Raw genomic sequence first — 19,843 nt, forward strand, 5'->3', positions numbered from 1 at the left:
TAGAACATCTTTTGGACGCACGAGTTAACCTCGAAACCACTCCGCTCCCGCTTTCAAAATGGCGGCGTTTGATTCTGGACTTCCATGATTCTTTATTTCATCTGCGCACTTACTGATATTTCTGTGTAAGTGCTACAACCAAGCGCTCAACGAATGCCAAGTCGATGGCAGACGACATAATACAGCTGATACCGCGGCCGCAACAAGTTGACGACGACGAAGAGAACAATACGACGTCTCCAATGGATGTCTCGTACGACATTTCGCTGCCCGCCCAGCACACATACCTCGGAGATGACATGGAAGATTTGACAGGGAGAACTGTCTTCGAGGAAGACAGCATCCACACCGTTCCTGTTCTAACCTCGCATGATGTCATTCTCGTCCCCGGCCAAATCCTTCCGCTTCAAATTTTTCGTCCTCTGGAAATATCTATGATGCGTCGTATCATCGAAGAAGATAGAACGTTTGGCATTATTGCCGATGGAATCACAGCACGAGCGAATCAGAACAGAAAACCCGTACTGGGTACTACGGCAGAAGTCAGATCCTACAAAGAAGAAACGGACGATTTATCGGGTGTGTCAACTTTAGTTGTCAAAGCCGAAGGAAGGCAGCGGTTTAACCTACTCTCGTCACGCCGTAGGACAGACGGAATTTTGACCGCGGAAATCAAAATACTTCCTGACGACCCCACGCCAGATGTCGGTGAAGTCGCCAGGCTCCAGTGTCTAAACCGCTTCCAGAGACCGTCCGAAATTAACATGAGTCGTAATCTCGGGCGGTACGGCTTTGCCCCGCTGACACGGTGGCCAGCGTGGGTGTACCTACAGTACGACGCCGAAGTTCTCGTGAACAGAATAAAGAGTGAACTTAGCGAATGGACAGAGAACTTCTCAACTCTACGATTTCCTGAGGACCCAGGAAAGTTTTCGTACTGGGTGGCTGGAAGTTTACTACTGGACGATGAAGTCAGACTAGAAATGCTTTCGTACGACAGCCCGATACAGAGGTTGCGTTGTGAGTTGGCTATCTTGCGCGAATGCGTAGTTCTCACCTGTAAAGAATGCCGTTCTAAGGTTGCAGACAGGGGGGATGTATTCAGCATGTCGCAGCAAGGCCCTCAGGGGACATACGTGAACCCTCACGGTTACGTTCACGAGATGATTACAGTACGCCGGGCCAAAGGGGTCTATTGGAATGGGAGGCCGAGTTCCGAGTACAGTTGGTTTCCCGGCTATGCCTGGACCATTCTACATTGCCGGAGCTGCCATTGTCACGTGGGTTGGAAGTTTACAGCAGTAGAAAAGAACTTGCTGCCTTTAAAGTTCTGGGGCTTGTGTAGGTCAGCGATCAAGCCCAGTCGGCTGCCCGTGTCGAGGGGCCAGCAAACGTCGGGCAGAGATTAGCCCGTAGGTGATGGAGATTGCAGCTTGGTGAGAGTCGTTTTTGTTTCCTAGTGAGAAGTCATAGCCGAGACGCAGACTGTTCCCGAAGGCTATTTTAACTTAACTCTCTACCACGATGTAAGAAAAATAAACCACGTTTCGAGCTTCAAATAGGGAGAGTGTAGATACACGATGCCTAGGGGGCTTGGATCGGGAGTGCCCCGTCTTGCGCCAGTAACGGACAGGACCGGTGCTAGGGGTGTGCGGGGCCTGAGGCGAAGGCACATCGCGGGGCCTGTTTCACACCAGCAGTAATGAAAAGATAAGAAATTATAAGATTTTTGCAGTGGCAGAGTATGGGAAATGGCAGCAGGAGAAAAGGGTGCGAAATCCTCGGTATAGCTTGCAGGGTTGGAGGATTTTTCTGAAAAGTGGGACTTTTTCTCATCACATGATGGAATGGCACGTAACACATTCTTCTCTCATTTCTGTTTTAGTCGAAGATCGCCCGTGTGATTAAGTGCATACTTGATATTTAAAAAAAAAGTAATCCCTGTTTGAGGGCTTTGTGTGCACGCGGCCTAAGGCGGTCACCTTACTTGCCCCCCCCCCCCCCCCCCCCTTATTGCCGGCCCTGATAACAGCGATGCTGCGACAACACAGCTTACGTAGCACAGGCTTTGGCACACTGGAACTTGCATGTCTTGCATAAAACTTTACGACCTGAAAGTGTTTTTGGTGAAAGTGTGCAACATGCATAACCGTTTGATGCATAACATGCAGTAACACTGTGGCGGAATTCGTGTCGGTGATCCGTTCTGCTGCGGTGGTGAGCTTAGCTTAGAGGAAGATGATCACGCTGCTGTAATGTGGAAGAAATAGCTTATTCCGAACTGTAAATCTGTCTGTCACACCATGTGTAGTAGATGCCTTTGTTCGAGACATCGTATTGTGCTTGAACAAAGACATCGCGCAATATTCGCCATCTGTCAAAGCTGTCGCCCAATCTGGCTGATTGGAGGATACTTTCTAGCAAGCACGCCTGATATGCAGTGCCCATCACGTCTCTCATGCTCTCACGTGTGTGTATGTGTGTGTTTTAACCACCACTGCTGAATATGGTCTGTTATTGAAGACGACATTGCAGTTGCTTACAACATCGTGGTACAACAGGATAATTTCCCTTTGTCGCCTATCTTTGCCATACCCCAGAAAATACGATTAACGAAAACAAGAAACCCGATTTGTTACCATAGGGGTGCGTTGTGGTGCATAGTATTAGTCATTTAAGCCGTGCAGCTATGTGAATGATGGACAATTAAAATTTTTCACAAAAGCACAAGTGCATCCAATATACAGGTGCCTTGACGTGTGGTTCTCAGGAGCTTGAATTATTTGAACTAAAACGTGAATGTATGAAAGGTGAATTTACATGCCCCGAGAGACAGCTGTGTTTGTTATATGCCTCATGCACTTCTTGCACTTCAAGGAAACACAAGGTTTGCCATACAGATGTTGCATAGTAAGCACTTACTGTTCCATACTATATTTAAACAGGTGACTGGTATAACTAATAGTAGGCCAGTTCACCCTTAGAGAAACCTCAGGAAACCTGATGCTGTAACCCTGTGTATTTTGCACAAAGGTTAAATTCTTTGTGTGCTGCAATGTACTTAGCATTATGCACAACACCCACAACAACAGTACGTCAGCCTGTCTGATTTGCGTGGATTCTCCACGAGACACTGGCATTGCCAGGAATGGCTTTTTTTACACTGTGGTTCTTACTTATCAGCAAAGCATTTATGTGGCACAGAGCTTTTTGGGACAACAAAACGAAAGCTCCAGTTGATATGTGACAGTGTAACACAGTCGTGGGGAAGGATAACAGCATCACATAGGCTCTCTGTGTCTATGTGTGTTATGCTCCTGTTTACCTTGGAGATGCTAAGCTGTGTGATGCTACTATTTCTGGCTAGTTTAATAAATCGAGCGTACCGGCAAGCAACACAGTAAACAACATAAGACTTGACGTTTCGGGTCCCATACGGGTCCCATCGTCAGAAGACCCGTATGGGACCCGAAACGTCAACTCTTATGTTGTTTACTGTGTTGCTTGCCGGTGCGCCTGATTTATAAACATATCTACTCCCGGCCTCTGGACTATATTCAGATATTTCTAGCTAACTGCAGATAATATTTTTATGGCACGTGCAGACATGACATGTCTTTCTCAGAGCTGGCTGTGATGGGAAGCCCCCAGTAACCATTAAACAGAATTCATGCATTATGCACACTGATCTGGATGAGTCCTTGTACTTATGACAGCCCCTGTAGAAGATGTATGTTTCTCTGCTGAGTGTGCTTTGCAACTAGTTTTGCTCTGAAATACTGGATTCTATTCGGTACTGGCAGACTGATGAATATTGAACAAAATTTGAGCCAGGGCTAAAATTGTAGTGATATTTTAAAATCTTTGGCAAACATTAGTCTGCATCTACTTGTTTGTGGCACACTTTAAACTAGCACTGAGAAGCAGTAAAGTTTTTATTCACGGTATTAAAACTAAAGCGAGTCATGCAAATTGCTGAATTGAAGTAGCAAATTAGCACAATAATTCAGGTGTAACACAGCTGAAAGTACGGCTGTTTGGTGCATGATGACACATCAATAAGACAGTTGTGTAGCAGCACATGAAAGGTGGCGTGTTTACAGTTTCTGCCCACAGTATCCCACTAACCAATCTATAACAATTAGTAATTTGTGGCTACAGTGGTAGGTCTGCAGATTAATTTTGTCCATCACAGGCTTCTTTTACTTGCGCCAAATATAAACACACAGCACACCATATTCAGCGTCACCCATGGAAGAAGGCTAGCCAGTAGAGAAACAGCAGCATTTGTTGGGCTCCACGTAAGAACAAAAGGTCCTAACTGTGGTACGCTGCGTGGCTGTTTGTTGCATTAACGAATGAGAACACTTTGTGGCAGGTTATGTACATCATTTAGTTCAAGTTAGCCAAAAGTGCATTGAGTGCAAGTTTTTTTGCTGTCATATGGGACGACATTATGGGATTATTCATAAAATTATACTATTTGCTACTAAATAACGTGGTTGTTGACAACCTAGACGGATACATCTTTCATGCCTCGCACATGAGTAACATGCATTGTTTTCACGATGTAATGTGATGAATATAACGACGAGCAGAAAGATGTGTTGTATTTTGCGCCATTTTGTTACATACTTTTTGAAAATACTGTCAACTCCATCATCGTCTAGGTACTGCATATATATTTTTCGGGGTGACTTTGGTGTCTGTGCTAAATGGAGCAGCGATGTGTGAGAAAAACTGTGTTTCAGTGCATGCAGGAACTTCCCCTCCACGTGGGTGACTTACACACTTATTTCAGGTCTGCTGCAGAAGTGAAAGCAGTGGTGGAAAAGATGTAGGACACTTGAGACCGAAATAAAGAAACATTTCGCTCACAGCAGTGTGAATGGAAACTCGAATGCAAAGAGTTGATTTCAAGTTTAAAGAAGTTCCAAGCTGCTACTCTGGGTCGATTAAATGGTTTCGCTCGAAACTGCATAGGATAGATGTACAAGACGGGCATGTGCATCGGTATGAACTTGCATTCCACAGCAAAGGAGTCAATAGTTTGGTAGGAAATCTGTACTGCTTTGTCTCGACAGTATGGGACTCTGCCAATGAAGCTGAAGACGGCCGTGAGACGCGAGTAGCGACCAGGGATCGTAACCGGAGCTGAACCAGAACCGAAAACCGTAAAAAAAAAAAAAAAAAACATTATATTGTGCTAAATCGGAGCTGAACTGAACTGAACTGAACTGAACCGAATTGGAATTATCTTTGTTACCGCTGAACAGAGCCGAAATAAATCTGAAGCGATTGCCGATTCACGAAACGGTTCAGGTGCTTCAGCTAGCCAGCCTCCAGTGTTTCCATTGCAAAACATGGAACGGAGTTTCAATGCTTCCACTACGTTTTGAAAATCTGATTGCGAGAAATATCGAGCCCATGAACGAGGGTTAGATGTGGTACTAACTTCCTTTGAGCGCACCAAGTTTCCTGGGGCCGCATGAAGCGGCATGCTCGAGATGGCAGGCATATATTGTGCGATTTGGGGCTCTAACAGACGGGGACAGGAGAAACCACACAGGACAGGCGTCCCGTTATTATGCATTTATACATTTCTACGAACTAGTCCAACTTTCTGCACTTGTAAGACAGCAATTAATCTTTTTTTTTTTTTTTTTCGTTTCTTCCACCGCCCCTGAATTTGCCCCAATAAGCAGTAAGTACTTCGGGCAATCGTAAAATTCGCATCTAACTCGCTTCCAAGCAGAATAACCAACGTACCATTTCCGCCAAGTATTACAGTCTTCACTTTCAGCTTTGTCATGTAACTTACGCCGAGGCTGTCTATACAACGCACTAATGCTGTACTACACTCGTCAAATTTCTTCTTGCAGAGTGCTGTGAGATCACACTTCAGTGAGCGAAAGTTCTACTTTGCGTACTTAACCGGGACTAGACCGCGTTTGAACTGCATTGCATGTAGATTAAAAATTTCAGCTTCAATGAACCGGTTCAATCCCATATTTTTGTTTTCTAGACTCGAACCGAAGCCTCAAAAATAACGGTTCCTAAGTGACCGAAGTCACGTGCTCCTGAGAACTCATCTGATATGGACAGATGGAGAGAGGACAAAAAGGAGTGTGAGGTGGCCGTTAATATGCATCTTGGGCCAACTTCACGTGCTGTGTGTAACTGTGGCGACATCAATCAATGAAGTCTGCCGGGAGACCCCGGACAGGCCACAACCCCGTGGTTTGATACTGCTGGCTACCACCCAGCGTTTACTATGTCACCTTGGAGCAACTGCAAACTAGCGGATTCGTGTACTGTATCTACTGCTTTACGCCGCTGAAGGGGCCTACATGCAAAACTCCGCATGCAAATTTTATTATCGAAGCAAATTGTAAACTGTTCAACCGCGAAGACACGTCAAAGGAGAAAATCGCCTGACGATGATCGCGTCCATCTGCAGAGACACGGCTGATCGTCTTCTATTGTTGTACTTCAGCGAAGCGACAACACATGGCCTCTGTCGCATGTAAACCAGCATCGAGGAAATATGTGAAAATGTGATTCCCGCGACGCAGAAGGCGCCCCAGCGGAAGGCACTTCCATCCTCGCTTATATGGCACCAGTGATGCGTGGTAGAAGTGCACGCGATGGATTGAGCGCGCCTGTAGTGAACAATTTCGCTGCGATTGCATAATGTCTAGCTACATCGTGGGAGAAAAATCGACGAGGAAATAAACATTGTGGAATTCACATGTTCCTCGTTGCCGAGATGTTGACGGGGTGTCACTTTTGAGAGATTTCGAGGTCCCTATGAAAATATTGCCCTGTAGTTTATTGTGTCGCGACGTGGAACCACGAACTATCATTAGCCTGATATATGCACTCTAAGAAATAAAGGAGTAATTTTACTCCTTTCTGGGACTAAATGACTGGCCAGGATATATAGTCCCTTTCGGGAGTAAATGCACGGAAGTAAATGAATGTCATAGAGTGGAGACTGCATTTCACGCTCTGTTCCAAGAGTCCCAGGTGCATAATTCGTGTGCATGCATGAAAATACTTTGAATCAAACCGTCAACCGTGATATATCGAGTGACATAAAATCTTGCGGCATACATTGGGCACAATTTGCGAAGAAAGAAGAGCTAACTGTTTCTTACTCTGTGTGGATGGAAAATTGCTACGCTGGCTTGTTATACAGCCTTATGCCATCAAATTGACCATTGCGAAGTTCAGTGACGATTTGCAGTCCTGGGGAGTAAACGTCGGGGTTAGGGGACTAAAATGGGGAGTAATTGCAGTCTAGGGGACTAGAAGCTGCAATTACTCCTAATTTTACTCCTTTTTTTTTTTTTCTTAGAGTGTGGAGGGATGCTACTCGAGAGCCGATCGTATGCCCCATGCCTGCTCCTGCTGGGGAACTGCACCGAGTGGAAGCGCGGACGTATAAGACTGCTACAGGGTCGGAATGCATTTCATGTCATTTTCATGAGATTTCATCGAATGCCGTTTCGTCGAAAAACGGACGTTTCATCGAACGCGGTTTTCTCGAATCGGTGGCTGCCGCTTTTTCTTGCGGCAACATGTGAGATACGTTAAAAGGCTCTCCTGACCTAATCTTGGTCAGTCTCCCCAACGTGTGAAATACGTAAAGGGCTCTCATGACCTAACTTTGGTCAGGCGTCGATGAAACGGCGTTCGCTGTAATGGCGTTCGATAAACTGGCGTCATGAACGGCGTTCGACGAAATGGGTGGACACCCACGGTGAAATTATGAAATTACGAGAAAAAAAAATACGGGTAGGAAGACAACAGGGGGCACACACCTAGAATCGGCAACCCGATAGCGATATAAATCCTCAGGTCTGGTGCTTCTGAGGCTCGGACAAGAGAATGTTCCTCCAAACAGTAGCCGTGCCTGCGGATTTTCCAGCACTTCTCCCATACACACCTAACCCCTCCTTCCCAATGACCTCGCAACATGAAAATAATACGAAAATTTCTTCACAAATCCCTGGCGTGGTTAACCTGACGATTCTACCACCGTGATTCTACCTTGCATACCGGAAAATGTCGTCAAGGACGTGGACCTGGACAGTGGTTCATTGCGATAAAAGATTGTCCGTTATAAAAAGAAGTGGAGCAAGTTCTTCCGTGGGTGTTCCAGTTTTGTCTTCTTCCGTTTTTGTTTCAGCTCACTGCGGGGTTTCCCTTCCGACATCACGCCACCATCATCCTAATCTGTTCTGATTTGTAATGCGTCAATCTGCTTCACATAACATCCTAATATGTATTCTCCGTGCCCAACCGCTGTTACGTGCAAGTGCTGACGTATGTCCCTCAGCGAAGTTGAAAGTGTCTAAGCCGTCGTCTTCTTGTTAGGCTCTTCACCATTGCGTAATTCCTTCCTGGGTTGCCCAATAAAAGCATTGATGCCCAAGATATGACGCCACCGCGTAGAATGAGCTTCGAGTCGCCTACAAATACACTGAATTTGACGATGAAGGTCGATCCTGCAGTATGTTACACACAGATTCTTACCGCGCATTGCAGTATGGTGGTCACGTGTATATACGCAGCTGTATATTATCTTTATTTCAGTACCTATTTGTTCGGTAGCCTTTCTATTACGGATATTACTGGCACGCGCGACAGTATGGCCTCTCGAATGATAATCGGACGACATCCTCTAACAGGTGCGCATCCAGGGCTCTTCCAACTTGGGGTGGGTCTGGGTGGGTGTTTGGTCTAGGACAGCACGCCGCATAAATTGCCCAAGATCAATTGACGCACTCTGTGCATTGTGATAGTAATTGAGGATGGGGGGTCAGGACATCAGAACCCCCACCCCCACCTCGATTCGCCCCTGTTTTCTAGCGCTCAGGTCAAGTTGATTTGTTTTCCGAACACAGGTTAGAACTTTCCAGTTGAACCAAATGGATGTTCACTTGTATTTCTGCTACATTGGCTTCGGCACAGTGCAACCACACTTCTCGCCGCATTACACCTTTTTTCCCAACAAGTGAGCACGCAGTCTTATATAGCAATAACCCACAACGTTTGCGAAATCCTATAAACATCCTATTGAACATGTCAATGCGGCCAGGGCTTCCGCACTACGCGTTCTGGGCCTTTTAACCTATCAATGTAAAGTTTTTGATTCACCCACTGTCTTTATAACGCTGTACAAATCTTATGTCCTCCCAAGACTTGGGTATGCGTCGGTTGTGTGGAATGCTCTGTGCGTCACTAATGTGAATCGCCTTGAAGCTGTCCAGAAAAGGGCTCTTCACGTCCTTCACTACTTTTTTCTACGGCGCATCCCGGCCTTTAAATTGTATGACTACTATGGTTTGTTGAAGCATTTCAACTTACGCCCACTGCATGCGTGACGCAATATTGCTGATGCTTTGTTTACTTATAAATGTGTACATTCATCTATTGATTCTTCATTTCTCTTAAGTCGTCCGAGTTTTTGTCTTCCTCGAGCTGCGTTCCGCAATCGGCCTTCATTTTATGTAAAGAGTTTCTCTCCTTACGATCCTATTGTACGTTGCCAAACGTTGCTGAATTCAGTTTCAATGTCATGTGACATCTTCTCTCCTTCTTTTCTGTCCTTTAAGAGAGATATTACCATGTGCCTATCGTAAGAACTACTACTTTGATAATCTTTCATGTCTGTTTTTGGATTTTTCATATAGTTTCTATGTAGGTTTCCTTTTTATTGATCGCATCTTCTTTAGTTTCGTTCAATTATCTTGCTTTCTTGTACGGTATTTTGTATCTCATTTTAACATGTGTGATGTTGTGTGCGCCAATACTAAGGCCTCTGAGGCTGTTCTTGGGCACCAATAAAACAACAACAATTAGGTCACGAGTCATATTGAAATATAATTCGCCAGAGTGTCTCGGCCTCTTTGTCTATTTGATACCACGAAATGCGGTCAATGCTAGTGGAGAAAGTTACCGATGTGACACAATCGGGTTCTCGGTAAAGCGGGAAAAGAGATTGTGTTCAGCATAAATCGAGCATTTGTACGCGTCATCCGTGTGACTCGCACGAAATCATTGGATAACCCCTCCTCTAATTGAGTTATGGAGGTTAGTATGTGCTTCGTACGTTCCGCAACGCCTCTTTCGGGGCAGTAAATGACCACTTCTTTGAAGGCGGGTTCTTACCTCTCACCAGATTGCTTCTTCAGCATCTTCGTCCTATATCATTAGGGTTCCGCGTTTTCTGTTTTAATAAAAAAAATACCGAAAAACATACGCCGGGTAAATTTTCCCTCATTCGGTTCTAATGGAAAAACACCGAATACAGAGGGACATTGTAGGCACGACAGAGATAAATTGCTGCATATGCCCTGCAAGTTGTTGATGCAGATCAGAAGACCATATACAGAAATACGATGGTTGCGAAAAATGTCCGTGTACTTTTCGTTAGCCGTAGAACGCCACCGCAGCGAACAAGGCCATGTTGAACGGGCGTTGTGCGGAAATTACATTGTGATTTCTATTAGCCGATAACTGTCGGGTAAACCATGCATACGACAAAAAAAAACACCGAAAAACGCCGATTTTGTGAAAATCGATAAACATCGAAAAACGTACGCCGAATCCGCCCGAAAATACTACAATTACGGTGGCCCCAAAACTACAGAAGCGATACGTCTTCGCTTGACTCTAACTGCGTAAACCGTAGGTGACTATACGTAACCTGAACTATAATACTACTTTTGACTGACATCGGCTTGCTGCCACACTGTCATTTCGGGACATCGTTTCTCAAGTGCACTACAGACTCTCGCATCAGACTTTCGTCCGATAAGCCAAAAAGCTTTTGAACATGGAAAGTCCAGTCCGTGAGAATAGGGTCCTTTCACCGCGAAGCTACATAGTCGTACTACGTGCTCAATACTTCCTGTGTGCATACGGCACACCGTATTTAATTACCCTCGCGGAAGAAGTCGTGTCTAAGCCATTTGTAACCTGCCACGAAACAAGTTGCTGGCGTCCACGGCCAGGTTCGAACCCGAAACCGACGCCGGTGTGTTCTGATAAGAAATACGAACGAAGCGCGTACTGAATCAGAATGAAATGCACGTTTGCTTTTCTTTTTTACTTCCGTATTAGCGCCACGAACGAACTGTGGTTATGAGCAGCGTACAGACGTAACGGATCGACAGATTGAGAAAGGACAGCACGAAGGGGTGGGGGAGTTAGTATGCGTCCTGGGCCGACTTCAGGGGGAACTGTGCCGGTGCCGAGATTCGAACCCGTATCACCCTCCCAGTCTCGTCGTGGAAAGCGATCATCCTAACCACTATATACCACAGGAGCTGGTGAAATGAAAGTGAGTCCTTGTGCACGAAGGACAAACACCTTTCAGCGCTATACACATATATAATCACTTTACAGTGCGACTGTGTCAGTGCCGTAGCTCATCTCATCCCATCGTCATTAATGTAGTAGTTGTTGTTGTTCTAGCTACGGGGGAGGCTTGGTCGCCCGAACCTCCCCTATCTGTCACAGGCCGACCTACGCAAATCGTGCAGACCAAAAGAGAAAAAAAAATGGTATATACAGGGTGTTTCACCAAAAATGATAAAAAATGACCTTCTAGCTGGCGACGTGCTCGCCGGAGGATTGTGGGACTTTCGGCAATTACCTTCTGGAAACCTTTGCCACCATTGTTTTGCTTCTTTGTGATAAGACGGTGACCCCAGCATCAAAGTCAAAGGGGGGCAAAAAAAGGTAAACCAAGAAGCGCGGAAACACTTCCTCCTCTCCCCGCATCTTCAGTGCGCTCTTCTTTGCGACAGTCGAGCAGGCGGGGCTAAAGCGTAATTTTTACCCTTTTTTTTTCTTTTGACTAAGTATTTCTGTTGCGATACTGTGCGTAGTTTTTCTTGGGTCTGTGGATATCCGTGGAACACTTCATATCTCTGTAAAACAAAAAAGAAAGTGAGGTTCGCTTGGCAATTTTCAAAGTTCAATGGAAAAAATAAATTTCCCGCAATTCCCAATAAAATTCCCACAAGGCGTGACGATCGCGAAAGTTCTTGCGGCGTCTATCTAAGCAGCATACTTGAATATTTTTTTAAAATTATAAGCGTTTCAAACGCCTTCCAATCTCGTGACGCGGACTCTCCGCTCGTGACATATCTCACGTGTAATTGCATTTTGAACGTTCACATCTTGTATCGCCAATCCCGGTGATGCACAGGTATGTGTGTGTTGGCACACCCAAGATCAGCGAGGGAGGGGGAAGGTTCGTATCGAGCTCCCCCCCCCCCCCCCCACCACCACCACCACCATGGAGGTCTGGCTACGGGACTGTGTATCATGTAGGGTTTCCCCCGCATATTGTGCGGCACAGAACCATTACGAGCACTCTACCATTTGCCGCAAATTCTGCGATAAGGATTCGTGCACTTCATTATCGCGAATTATCAGCGCGTCCGATACGTTCGATCGCTATAAAAAGCACTATTCTTACTGATTGCTCACCATACGCACGAAGGGTGACGTCAAATGTGTTTACTTGGCGACATAGGAGGGCTATTTTAATATCGATAGAGTAGCTAAAGACCTTGCGCGTTATATAATATCGGGTCCGAGATGTTTATCTGCAGCGCGCTGACGGAATGCAATTCCAAGGAACTCGGGATGCAGAACGACCGCGGCGAAAATTCCCCGTTAGAAGAATACGAAATGAAGTTGTTTACGCCTCGGGGCCCCAGACTGCGCTGCCTCACAAACAGAAAAAAAAACAACTAAAAAACAAGCAAACAAAACAGTTGTTTGCGGCGCAAATGGGCAATTACAGGATAAAGCACGCCAACGAGTGCCGATTCGGTTCGTGCCCAAGGTATCCGTGAGGGACCTTGCGGTAATATTCCCTTTCGTGGGAGAGCACCGGAAATAAGGTGAAACCGAAGATAGACAAAAAGCCAGGAAACAGATGTTGTTGTATCGTAAAAATACGTGGGCTTGACATCGAAACAGTTGAACGTTTCGATGCCTATACGTCATAAGCAAGGTTCCGCGATTTCGGCTTTTATTCCTGGGGAGATTCGGCTTCCCCCCCCCCCCCTCCCGGCATTTATATGTTTTGTCAAATTCTGATATTTCTGGAATTTTAAAACGGTTGCGCCAAAAATAGACACCGAAAAATCGGTAGCTATAATCGCTTGGACTATGGAGGGAGAGCAGCTTGGTAGGAGGACATTGAAAACGCAAAGAATTTCCTTTCCTTAGTTGGAGGGCTCCACATGTACTTGAACCCTCTTCACCCACTAGTCAAAGTGTTACAGAGGAAGGTTTTTCCCCGAACTAGAGGCTTGCTGCACCGCAGGGCGGTATTCCCCGCATTCCACCTGGAACGGGGTGAAGGAAAAATGAATGTGTGATGCCCCGGAGGAAGATAAGTGCGATCGGGCACCGGCATTTTCGGCATGTAGTACCATATGCAAATGTATAATTCCGAGTTTATCGGAACATGCCGCACTGGAAAAAAATATCCGGCGGGTGTTTTTCGGCATTTTTCGGCAAATGTCAAAAACGCGGAACCCTAATCATAAGATATGCCGTAGCAGACGACAGGAAATGACGTAGACGGTGTCGTCTGCTAAGTCAACCGTCTGCTTTTCAGTGACTTTCATCTTTCATCAGCATAATACGCCGGCAGAACTCTTCCAATAGAATTTCTTCCGAGAAGACGTCCCTCGTGTCAACACGCGGATACTGTTCAAAATTTCATCGTCCCGTAGTAAAGTCAAATCGAGAGAAATATGCAGCGAAAATGCCATCCTGAACAGCGCAGGTCAGGGTCATCGGGGATTGCAGTAATAATTCTACTTTCTCTCTTGATCTATCTACCACAGTTATCTTTGGGAGATACCGAGATAACATAGGAAAGCGAATCCGGAAGTTTCTACATAAAACTGAAGGATATAGCCTGTATCAGTAGGTCATCGATATCACTCTCCTAGGCGGAATTCGATTTACTCAACACGATGTTGACATACGTCTTGTCCAATAAGATTTTGTCTGATAGTAAACGTTGTTTACGTTTCGCCGGCATTCCGGCTCATTTGGACGCCCGCCATGTTCTGTGGCAACACTAAAGGTAGTCTAAAAATAGTTAGCTGCACCAATGTGGCGGGTGTATTTTGAACTATATAGAGAAGACGGGTATGCGATATGCAGCTTATAGTTATACTGTAGTAATAAGCTAAGCAGCGACGACCGCAATAATAGTCAGGAAGCGAACTTCTTGTCTGAGACACTGCGCAGGCTTATCTATTATTGATATGTATACGCTGTATAGTTCTACCAATCTAGGATTTTGAATTCAATACAACCACAACAGCGGGAACATGTTATCCCCCTTTCAAAAGTGCTTTGTAATAACTGACTTATGTTCTGTAAATCGGGCTGTTGTACTATATCTGTATAAAACTCACGTATTTTCATTGGCGTTCTATATTTCACTCTGGTGCGTATTTTATTTAACTGAAGAGTTGCCCGAAAAATATGTCCCAAAACTATCTCTTCCTGTTGGGTCTCTTTCTCTAACGGTAGTATTTTGTGATATATAATACCGAACAAAAAAAGCTAAATAAAATAAAAAATAATAAAAAGAGCAGTTAGAAAAAGCAAAAAAGGTGTTAGAGCAAGTCAGTGATAGTGTCTATGAAACTCAGGACAAAAAAAATGATAACTTTCTTCCCAACATTAAACGTTGTAATATGGGGTATGGCAGAGGAAGGTACAAGAAGTTAGAGGGATGCGTCACACCATGACAGCAGACAGGTCAACGGAAATTTCCTGGGAGCTCCGTCTGGTACTTTCGCTGACGGCGCTTTTTCGCATTCCTGCGGTAAGTTTTATCTAAAAACAGTCCCAATGGAAAAAAAATAATAATAATAAAACGAAACAAGAAAAGAACAAGTAAAAGAAAGCAAAGTGAAGTGTTCCAACGCTAAAGCATGACTCTCTTTTTTAGCCTAAGGTCACGTGTGTTCGGCGTGCCAAGCGGATAGAAACGCTTTCGTCCGTTGCACCGCGGTACACGTGCATACGTGACACTGATTTGATTGATTGATTGATTGATTGATTGATTGATTGATTGATTGATTGATTGATTGAGATATAAAAAATATGGGGATGACAACTGTTTAATAATTCCGCTTGCAAGCAGCGTACCTACAATGGGACTGCATATTCATTGACAGAAAGGCGTAAATGCAGGCTAGCTGGTGGATAAATTCCATGATAGGCAAGCCTGAGCGATGGGCAAGAACACGTAAACAAACACAAACACGAAGGCTCAAAACCAGCAAGACGTTTGCGTTTGAAAAACGTCTTGCTGGTTTTGAGCCTTCGTCCTTGTGTTTGTTTACGTGTTCTTGCCCATCGCTCAGGCTTGCCTATCATGGACTGCGTATTCGTTCGTTTGTCGAAAGATTCACCGTGTAAAGCTATTTTATCAGATATTAACCGGTCACCTCAAAAATAGACCATCATAACCTTTCTGCCCTGCGTAATACTCAAAAGAGTAGAATGCATCATAATCGACACGATCACAATCCTATGCTTCGGGTTAGCTCTTATCAGTGTGGTTATTACAAAAAAAAAAAAGCAATTTTTCCTATCATATTACTGTTATCAGTATTCTTTGGGGCTTGTGGTTTGGTGTATCTTGGGGTTTGTGGGCACGTATGAGTACTAGCATTAGAATATGTCTCCATATCCGTGTTGTCACACGAGCGACATCCTCACGGAATATTCTAGTGGGTGAAAAAGCAAACTGTTCACGGGGCGGAAGTTCCATGGCGTCTTGCGTTGAGCACTCGCACAGCGCCGGAACACCGGAAGTGGCGTATACTGCGCACATATATAGCAGACGACACCATCGGCCCTGTCGTCTGCTACGTTTTGCGCACTTCCCGCTGGGACGTTCTGGGAATGTCGTGTGAATATAACGGTATCTACACTATTTACATCGAAAGTGCTGCTATTGGGATGTGAAAATAGTCGAGGGTGTTTTTGTGTAGGTCGGTAGGTAATCAGGTAAATATACTCTCGTTTGAGATATAATTCCACGCTGGATCAGGTGCATATCTTACGTATTCTCACTTGCCCCCTGAGACGTGTGAAAGACTTGAATATCAGTGATTACGAAACATGTACAGCAGTTAAATTCGACGGAAGAAAAAGAAAAAAAAAAGAGAAAAAAGCAGTGCTGGGAAAAAGGACAGACGTTCACAACATTCGCAATGAAGGTCATCTGTCCTTGTATACCCAGCTTTGAGAATTTTATCGATTTTATAGGCGAGAATGAACCACCCTGCCCAAATTCTAACGTTGCTTCGACGCATCTTATGTTTGAAGGAAATAAATCATCTTACTGTTTGGGATCAGTTAATACGCAACTTTCACCCTCGGAACTCGATAATTTGTCGCTTTATCTAGGTGTAATCTCGGCACACCACGTTTGACGTCACTCGCGGAGAACGACGCGCCTCATCAACCGCGGCAAGAAATTTCTTGCGCCTTCGGCTGCGTTCGAACACGCGTCCTTGGGATTTGTAAGTGGACACGCTACCGTATGATCCACTGAGGCTGTTCGTTTTCTTTCTTTTTCAATAATCCACTGAAGCTGCATGGTGCAGGCATTTGAAACTGATATAAATCGGTACGTCGACTCGCAGTCCTTCCAATGCTTGCGGAGGGACGGGCCTATATCATTAACATCCCAAACATATCCACATGTGGTAACACATATCATTACCGAAAGCTACAGCATACAGACTAATGTTCGTAGCCAATAAGCAGTTGTACCCATTGCAGAAGGAGACTGTGGAATACCCCACCACTAAATATGCGCAGACCCCAACGCAATAAGGGTTCATATCGAGTTATCCTCGTATGCAACGTTATCGGTTCAAATCGGCGGACGTAAGCCAAGATTGTATGACGGATAAGAAACGAAAATGCCAAGTGACGCTGGTATATTGGTTCTGTGCCATGTCTTCGATATAATTTGAGGCTGGGTTTTGCGACTGAGTCCCCACTGAGTAACGGGAATCCAAACCTTAGGCTGGCAACACTGTGCGCAGCATACCGGGGTACAACAATGTGTACGATTTTCCTAAAGTTAAAGGTGATGGCTAGAGCTTGGAGAAATTTGAATGCGATTGGAATTTGGGTGATAACATGTTACAGCGCGAAATTCGAAGAAATAACAAACGACAGGAAAGAAAAAGAAGGAAGGGGAAGAAAAGCGACAGGAAACGGGAGCGAAAAACACTATTAAAATGGTGAAAAGCTGTATGTCGGGACTATGAGTATCTTCCTTTTTTTTTTTTTTTTTTTTCTAGGACCACAAAGAGCAAAGAAGAAAAACATTTTCACGCATATCAACGATGCTTTTTAGCTTTCTGTTGATATGGACCTCACGTTTGAGAAGACGATAGCTCTCCTTTTTACGCAGAGAGAGATGCGGCCTACCAGTATGGAAAACAGTTTTATTGTGTAACGAAACCTTAGACCTTTATTAAGAGTGATAGGAAAGGTTTTGAGCAGGCCACGCGTATGAAGTGAGTCACTTTGATGAAATAGGGCAGATCGGATACGAGCACTCTAAAACTCGAAACTGCACTCTATATAAAAAAAAAAAAAAAAGAAAAGAGTAATTTGAGCCATTTTGGGGACTTAGCCACATTAGGGTCACAGCTACATTATTACTACATGAATGTGACAGAGTGGGGACTACATTTCGAGCTTCTAACAGTCCCGGTTACATAATTCATGTGCATGAATGGGAACACTTTGAACTAAACCGTCAACCGTGGTATGTCGAGTGATAAAAAAAATACTGCGACGTGCATAGGGCAGGGTTTATCAAGAAAGAACCGCCAACTATCTCTTACTGTGTGCGGGTAGAAAATCGCCAAGTTAACTAAGTTATTCCATCAAATTCACGAAGAGCGCATATTTGCGTAGAGTACTAGTTGCATTCAGGAGACCATTTGCGAAGTTCAGTGACTATATTTGCGCTTCTGGGGAGTAAGTTTCGGAGTCAGGGAGCTAAAATGGGGAGTAATTGCAATCTATATAGCGAACTATACAGATACTGCAAATACTTCTCGTTTTACTCCTTTCACTCTCTCTCTCTCTTTTGGAGTGTGCACCCCGAACTTGTGCGGCGCTCATTCTAGACAACACGGAGTTGGAGACAGGGGGCGCGGAGGGGTTAGTGTGAGTCCTGGGCCGACTTCAAGGGGAACTGTGCCGACATTCGTCTGGAAAGTCTTCGGAAAACACAGGGAAAACCTGAGACAGCACAGCCGGTGGTAGGATTCGAACCCACCACCTCTCAGGGTTCAGCATGGCTACCACCAACGAGCGGCGAACGTGCATTACCGGTTGCAAGAGTCGCTTCGATTCTATGATGTGACAATGAATCGACCTTCTGATGTGCTTATGAGAAGACACATCGCGTGTGTCCTCACAATGTCTATAGAAGCCTTTCCTAACCAGCACATATTATAGCAGCACCATTACCATTTCGCACACGTTTCATTTTAGAAGCCGCGTCGCTTGCGCAATGACGACAGCGTCCTTTTTAAAAATCGATTCTCGAAACGTCATGTGTCTTTAACCTTCAAAATTCTATTATTCTTTCTTACATAACGATTCCTGGTCCTGCACGGAAGTAAGAATGTAGTGACCTTGATCTCCCTCGGGGGGGATCGTGAACAATCTACACCCCGATTACATCTGCACATTTTAGGGCCGCTATGCCTAACGTCAGCGTCGGACGACCCTCAGACGTCTCTCGGAGATGCCGTTGCCGTCAGCGCAGCAACGTCACTCGCGGGGTGCAATGGACGGCTGGAGCTTGAATCGCGTAATCTTCCCACTTTCGTATTTCCCGTGTGCCAAGTGTGCCATGTTGTGCCATGCTCGACAGTATTTCTTTACTACTTTTTCTTTACGTACTTAAAAATGCACCTGCAGCGAATCACCCATGACGTTCGACAAGGAGGTATCTCGAGAATTTGTCGACGCTTATAGCCGCAATTGAAATTGCAATATAGGACTCCCGCAGCGTGAATGATGCGAACTAACGACGGAATCTACGACTTGTAAAAACAACTCACGGCTATATGTACGCGGTGGAGGAGAAAACAAGGTCGAGACAGGATCGGCCGAAAGTGCCTCCAAGGGGACAACAGCGATTCATAACTTAACATTATTCATTTCTATTCTCCCAAATTCTGGTAAATGGAAAACATCTTGTTTATCGGCTCTATTCCGAAGGTGGCGCCTTACATAGATGTATGAGATTTCTTTCATGCGCACAGACTCCGCATTAACTACGTATGGAATTTTACAAAATGGGGAACGAATGAGGAATCGTGAGACACACAATCATCCAGTTGACATTGCCCATTTTGCGGCGATGCTGGTTACAACCTCACTTACCACGAGATATTAATGCGTCAGCATTAGGAGAGTCAAAATGCAAAAAGCTGTATGTGTGTGTGTGTGTGTGTGTGTGTGTGGGTGGGTGTGTGCATGATATGGTGAAGCCTCACCGAGGCAGAGGTACATGTAAAGTCGATATATGAGGGTAAATGTAAATTGAGGTAAATGATATGAAACTGCTGTAGTCGAAGGCAATTAAGAGTAAGAGGTAAGAGTAATTCAAGGTATTTAGAAGTAATTAAATGCAATTAAAGCAAGAAAGTTGAGTTTGAAGGTAATGAATGTAAGATATATGTAATTAAGAGAAATATTAAACGAAATTAAGGATTACTGAAGGTACCCG

At 44.8% G+C, this 19,843-nt stretch overlaps 1 protein-coding gene and 1 long non-coding RNA gene across 2 annotated transcripts in view; one reads left to right on the plus strand and one right to left on the minus strand.

The window, feature by feature from the left end:
• The window catches only part of LOC135393918 (uncharacterized), a 102,986-nt gene that overhangs the window by 1,220 nt on the left and 81,923 nt on the right, over positions 1–19,843 (minus strand). The window lies entirely within an intron of this gene.
• Positions 17–4,882, plus strand: LOC135393914 (protein cereblon-like). The gene has a single exon (XM_064624262.1). It carries the CDS (start codon positions 165–167, stop codon positions 1,407–1,409), a length of 1,245 nt encoding a protein of 414 aa, XP_064480332.1. The 5' UTR covers positions 17–164; the 3' UTR covers positions 1,410–4,882.

Source organism: Ornithodoros turicata, chromosome 5 (assembly GCF_037126465.1).
Source record: "Ornithodoros turicata isolate Travis chromosome 5, ASM3712646v1, whole genome shotgun sequence".
Lineage (NCBI taxonomy): Eukaryota > Metazoa > Arthropoda > Arachnida > Ixodida > Argasidae > Ornithodoros > Ornithodoros turicata.

Coding starts and splice junctions, on each gene's coding strand:
- LOC135393914 (XM_064624262.1), top strand. CDS start 165: ATGGCAGACGACATAATACAGCTGATACCGCGGCCGCAACAAGTTGAC.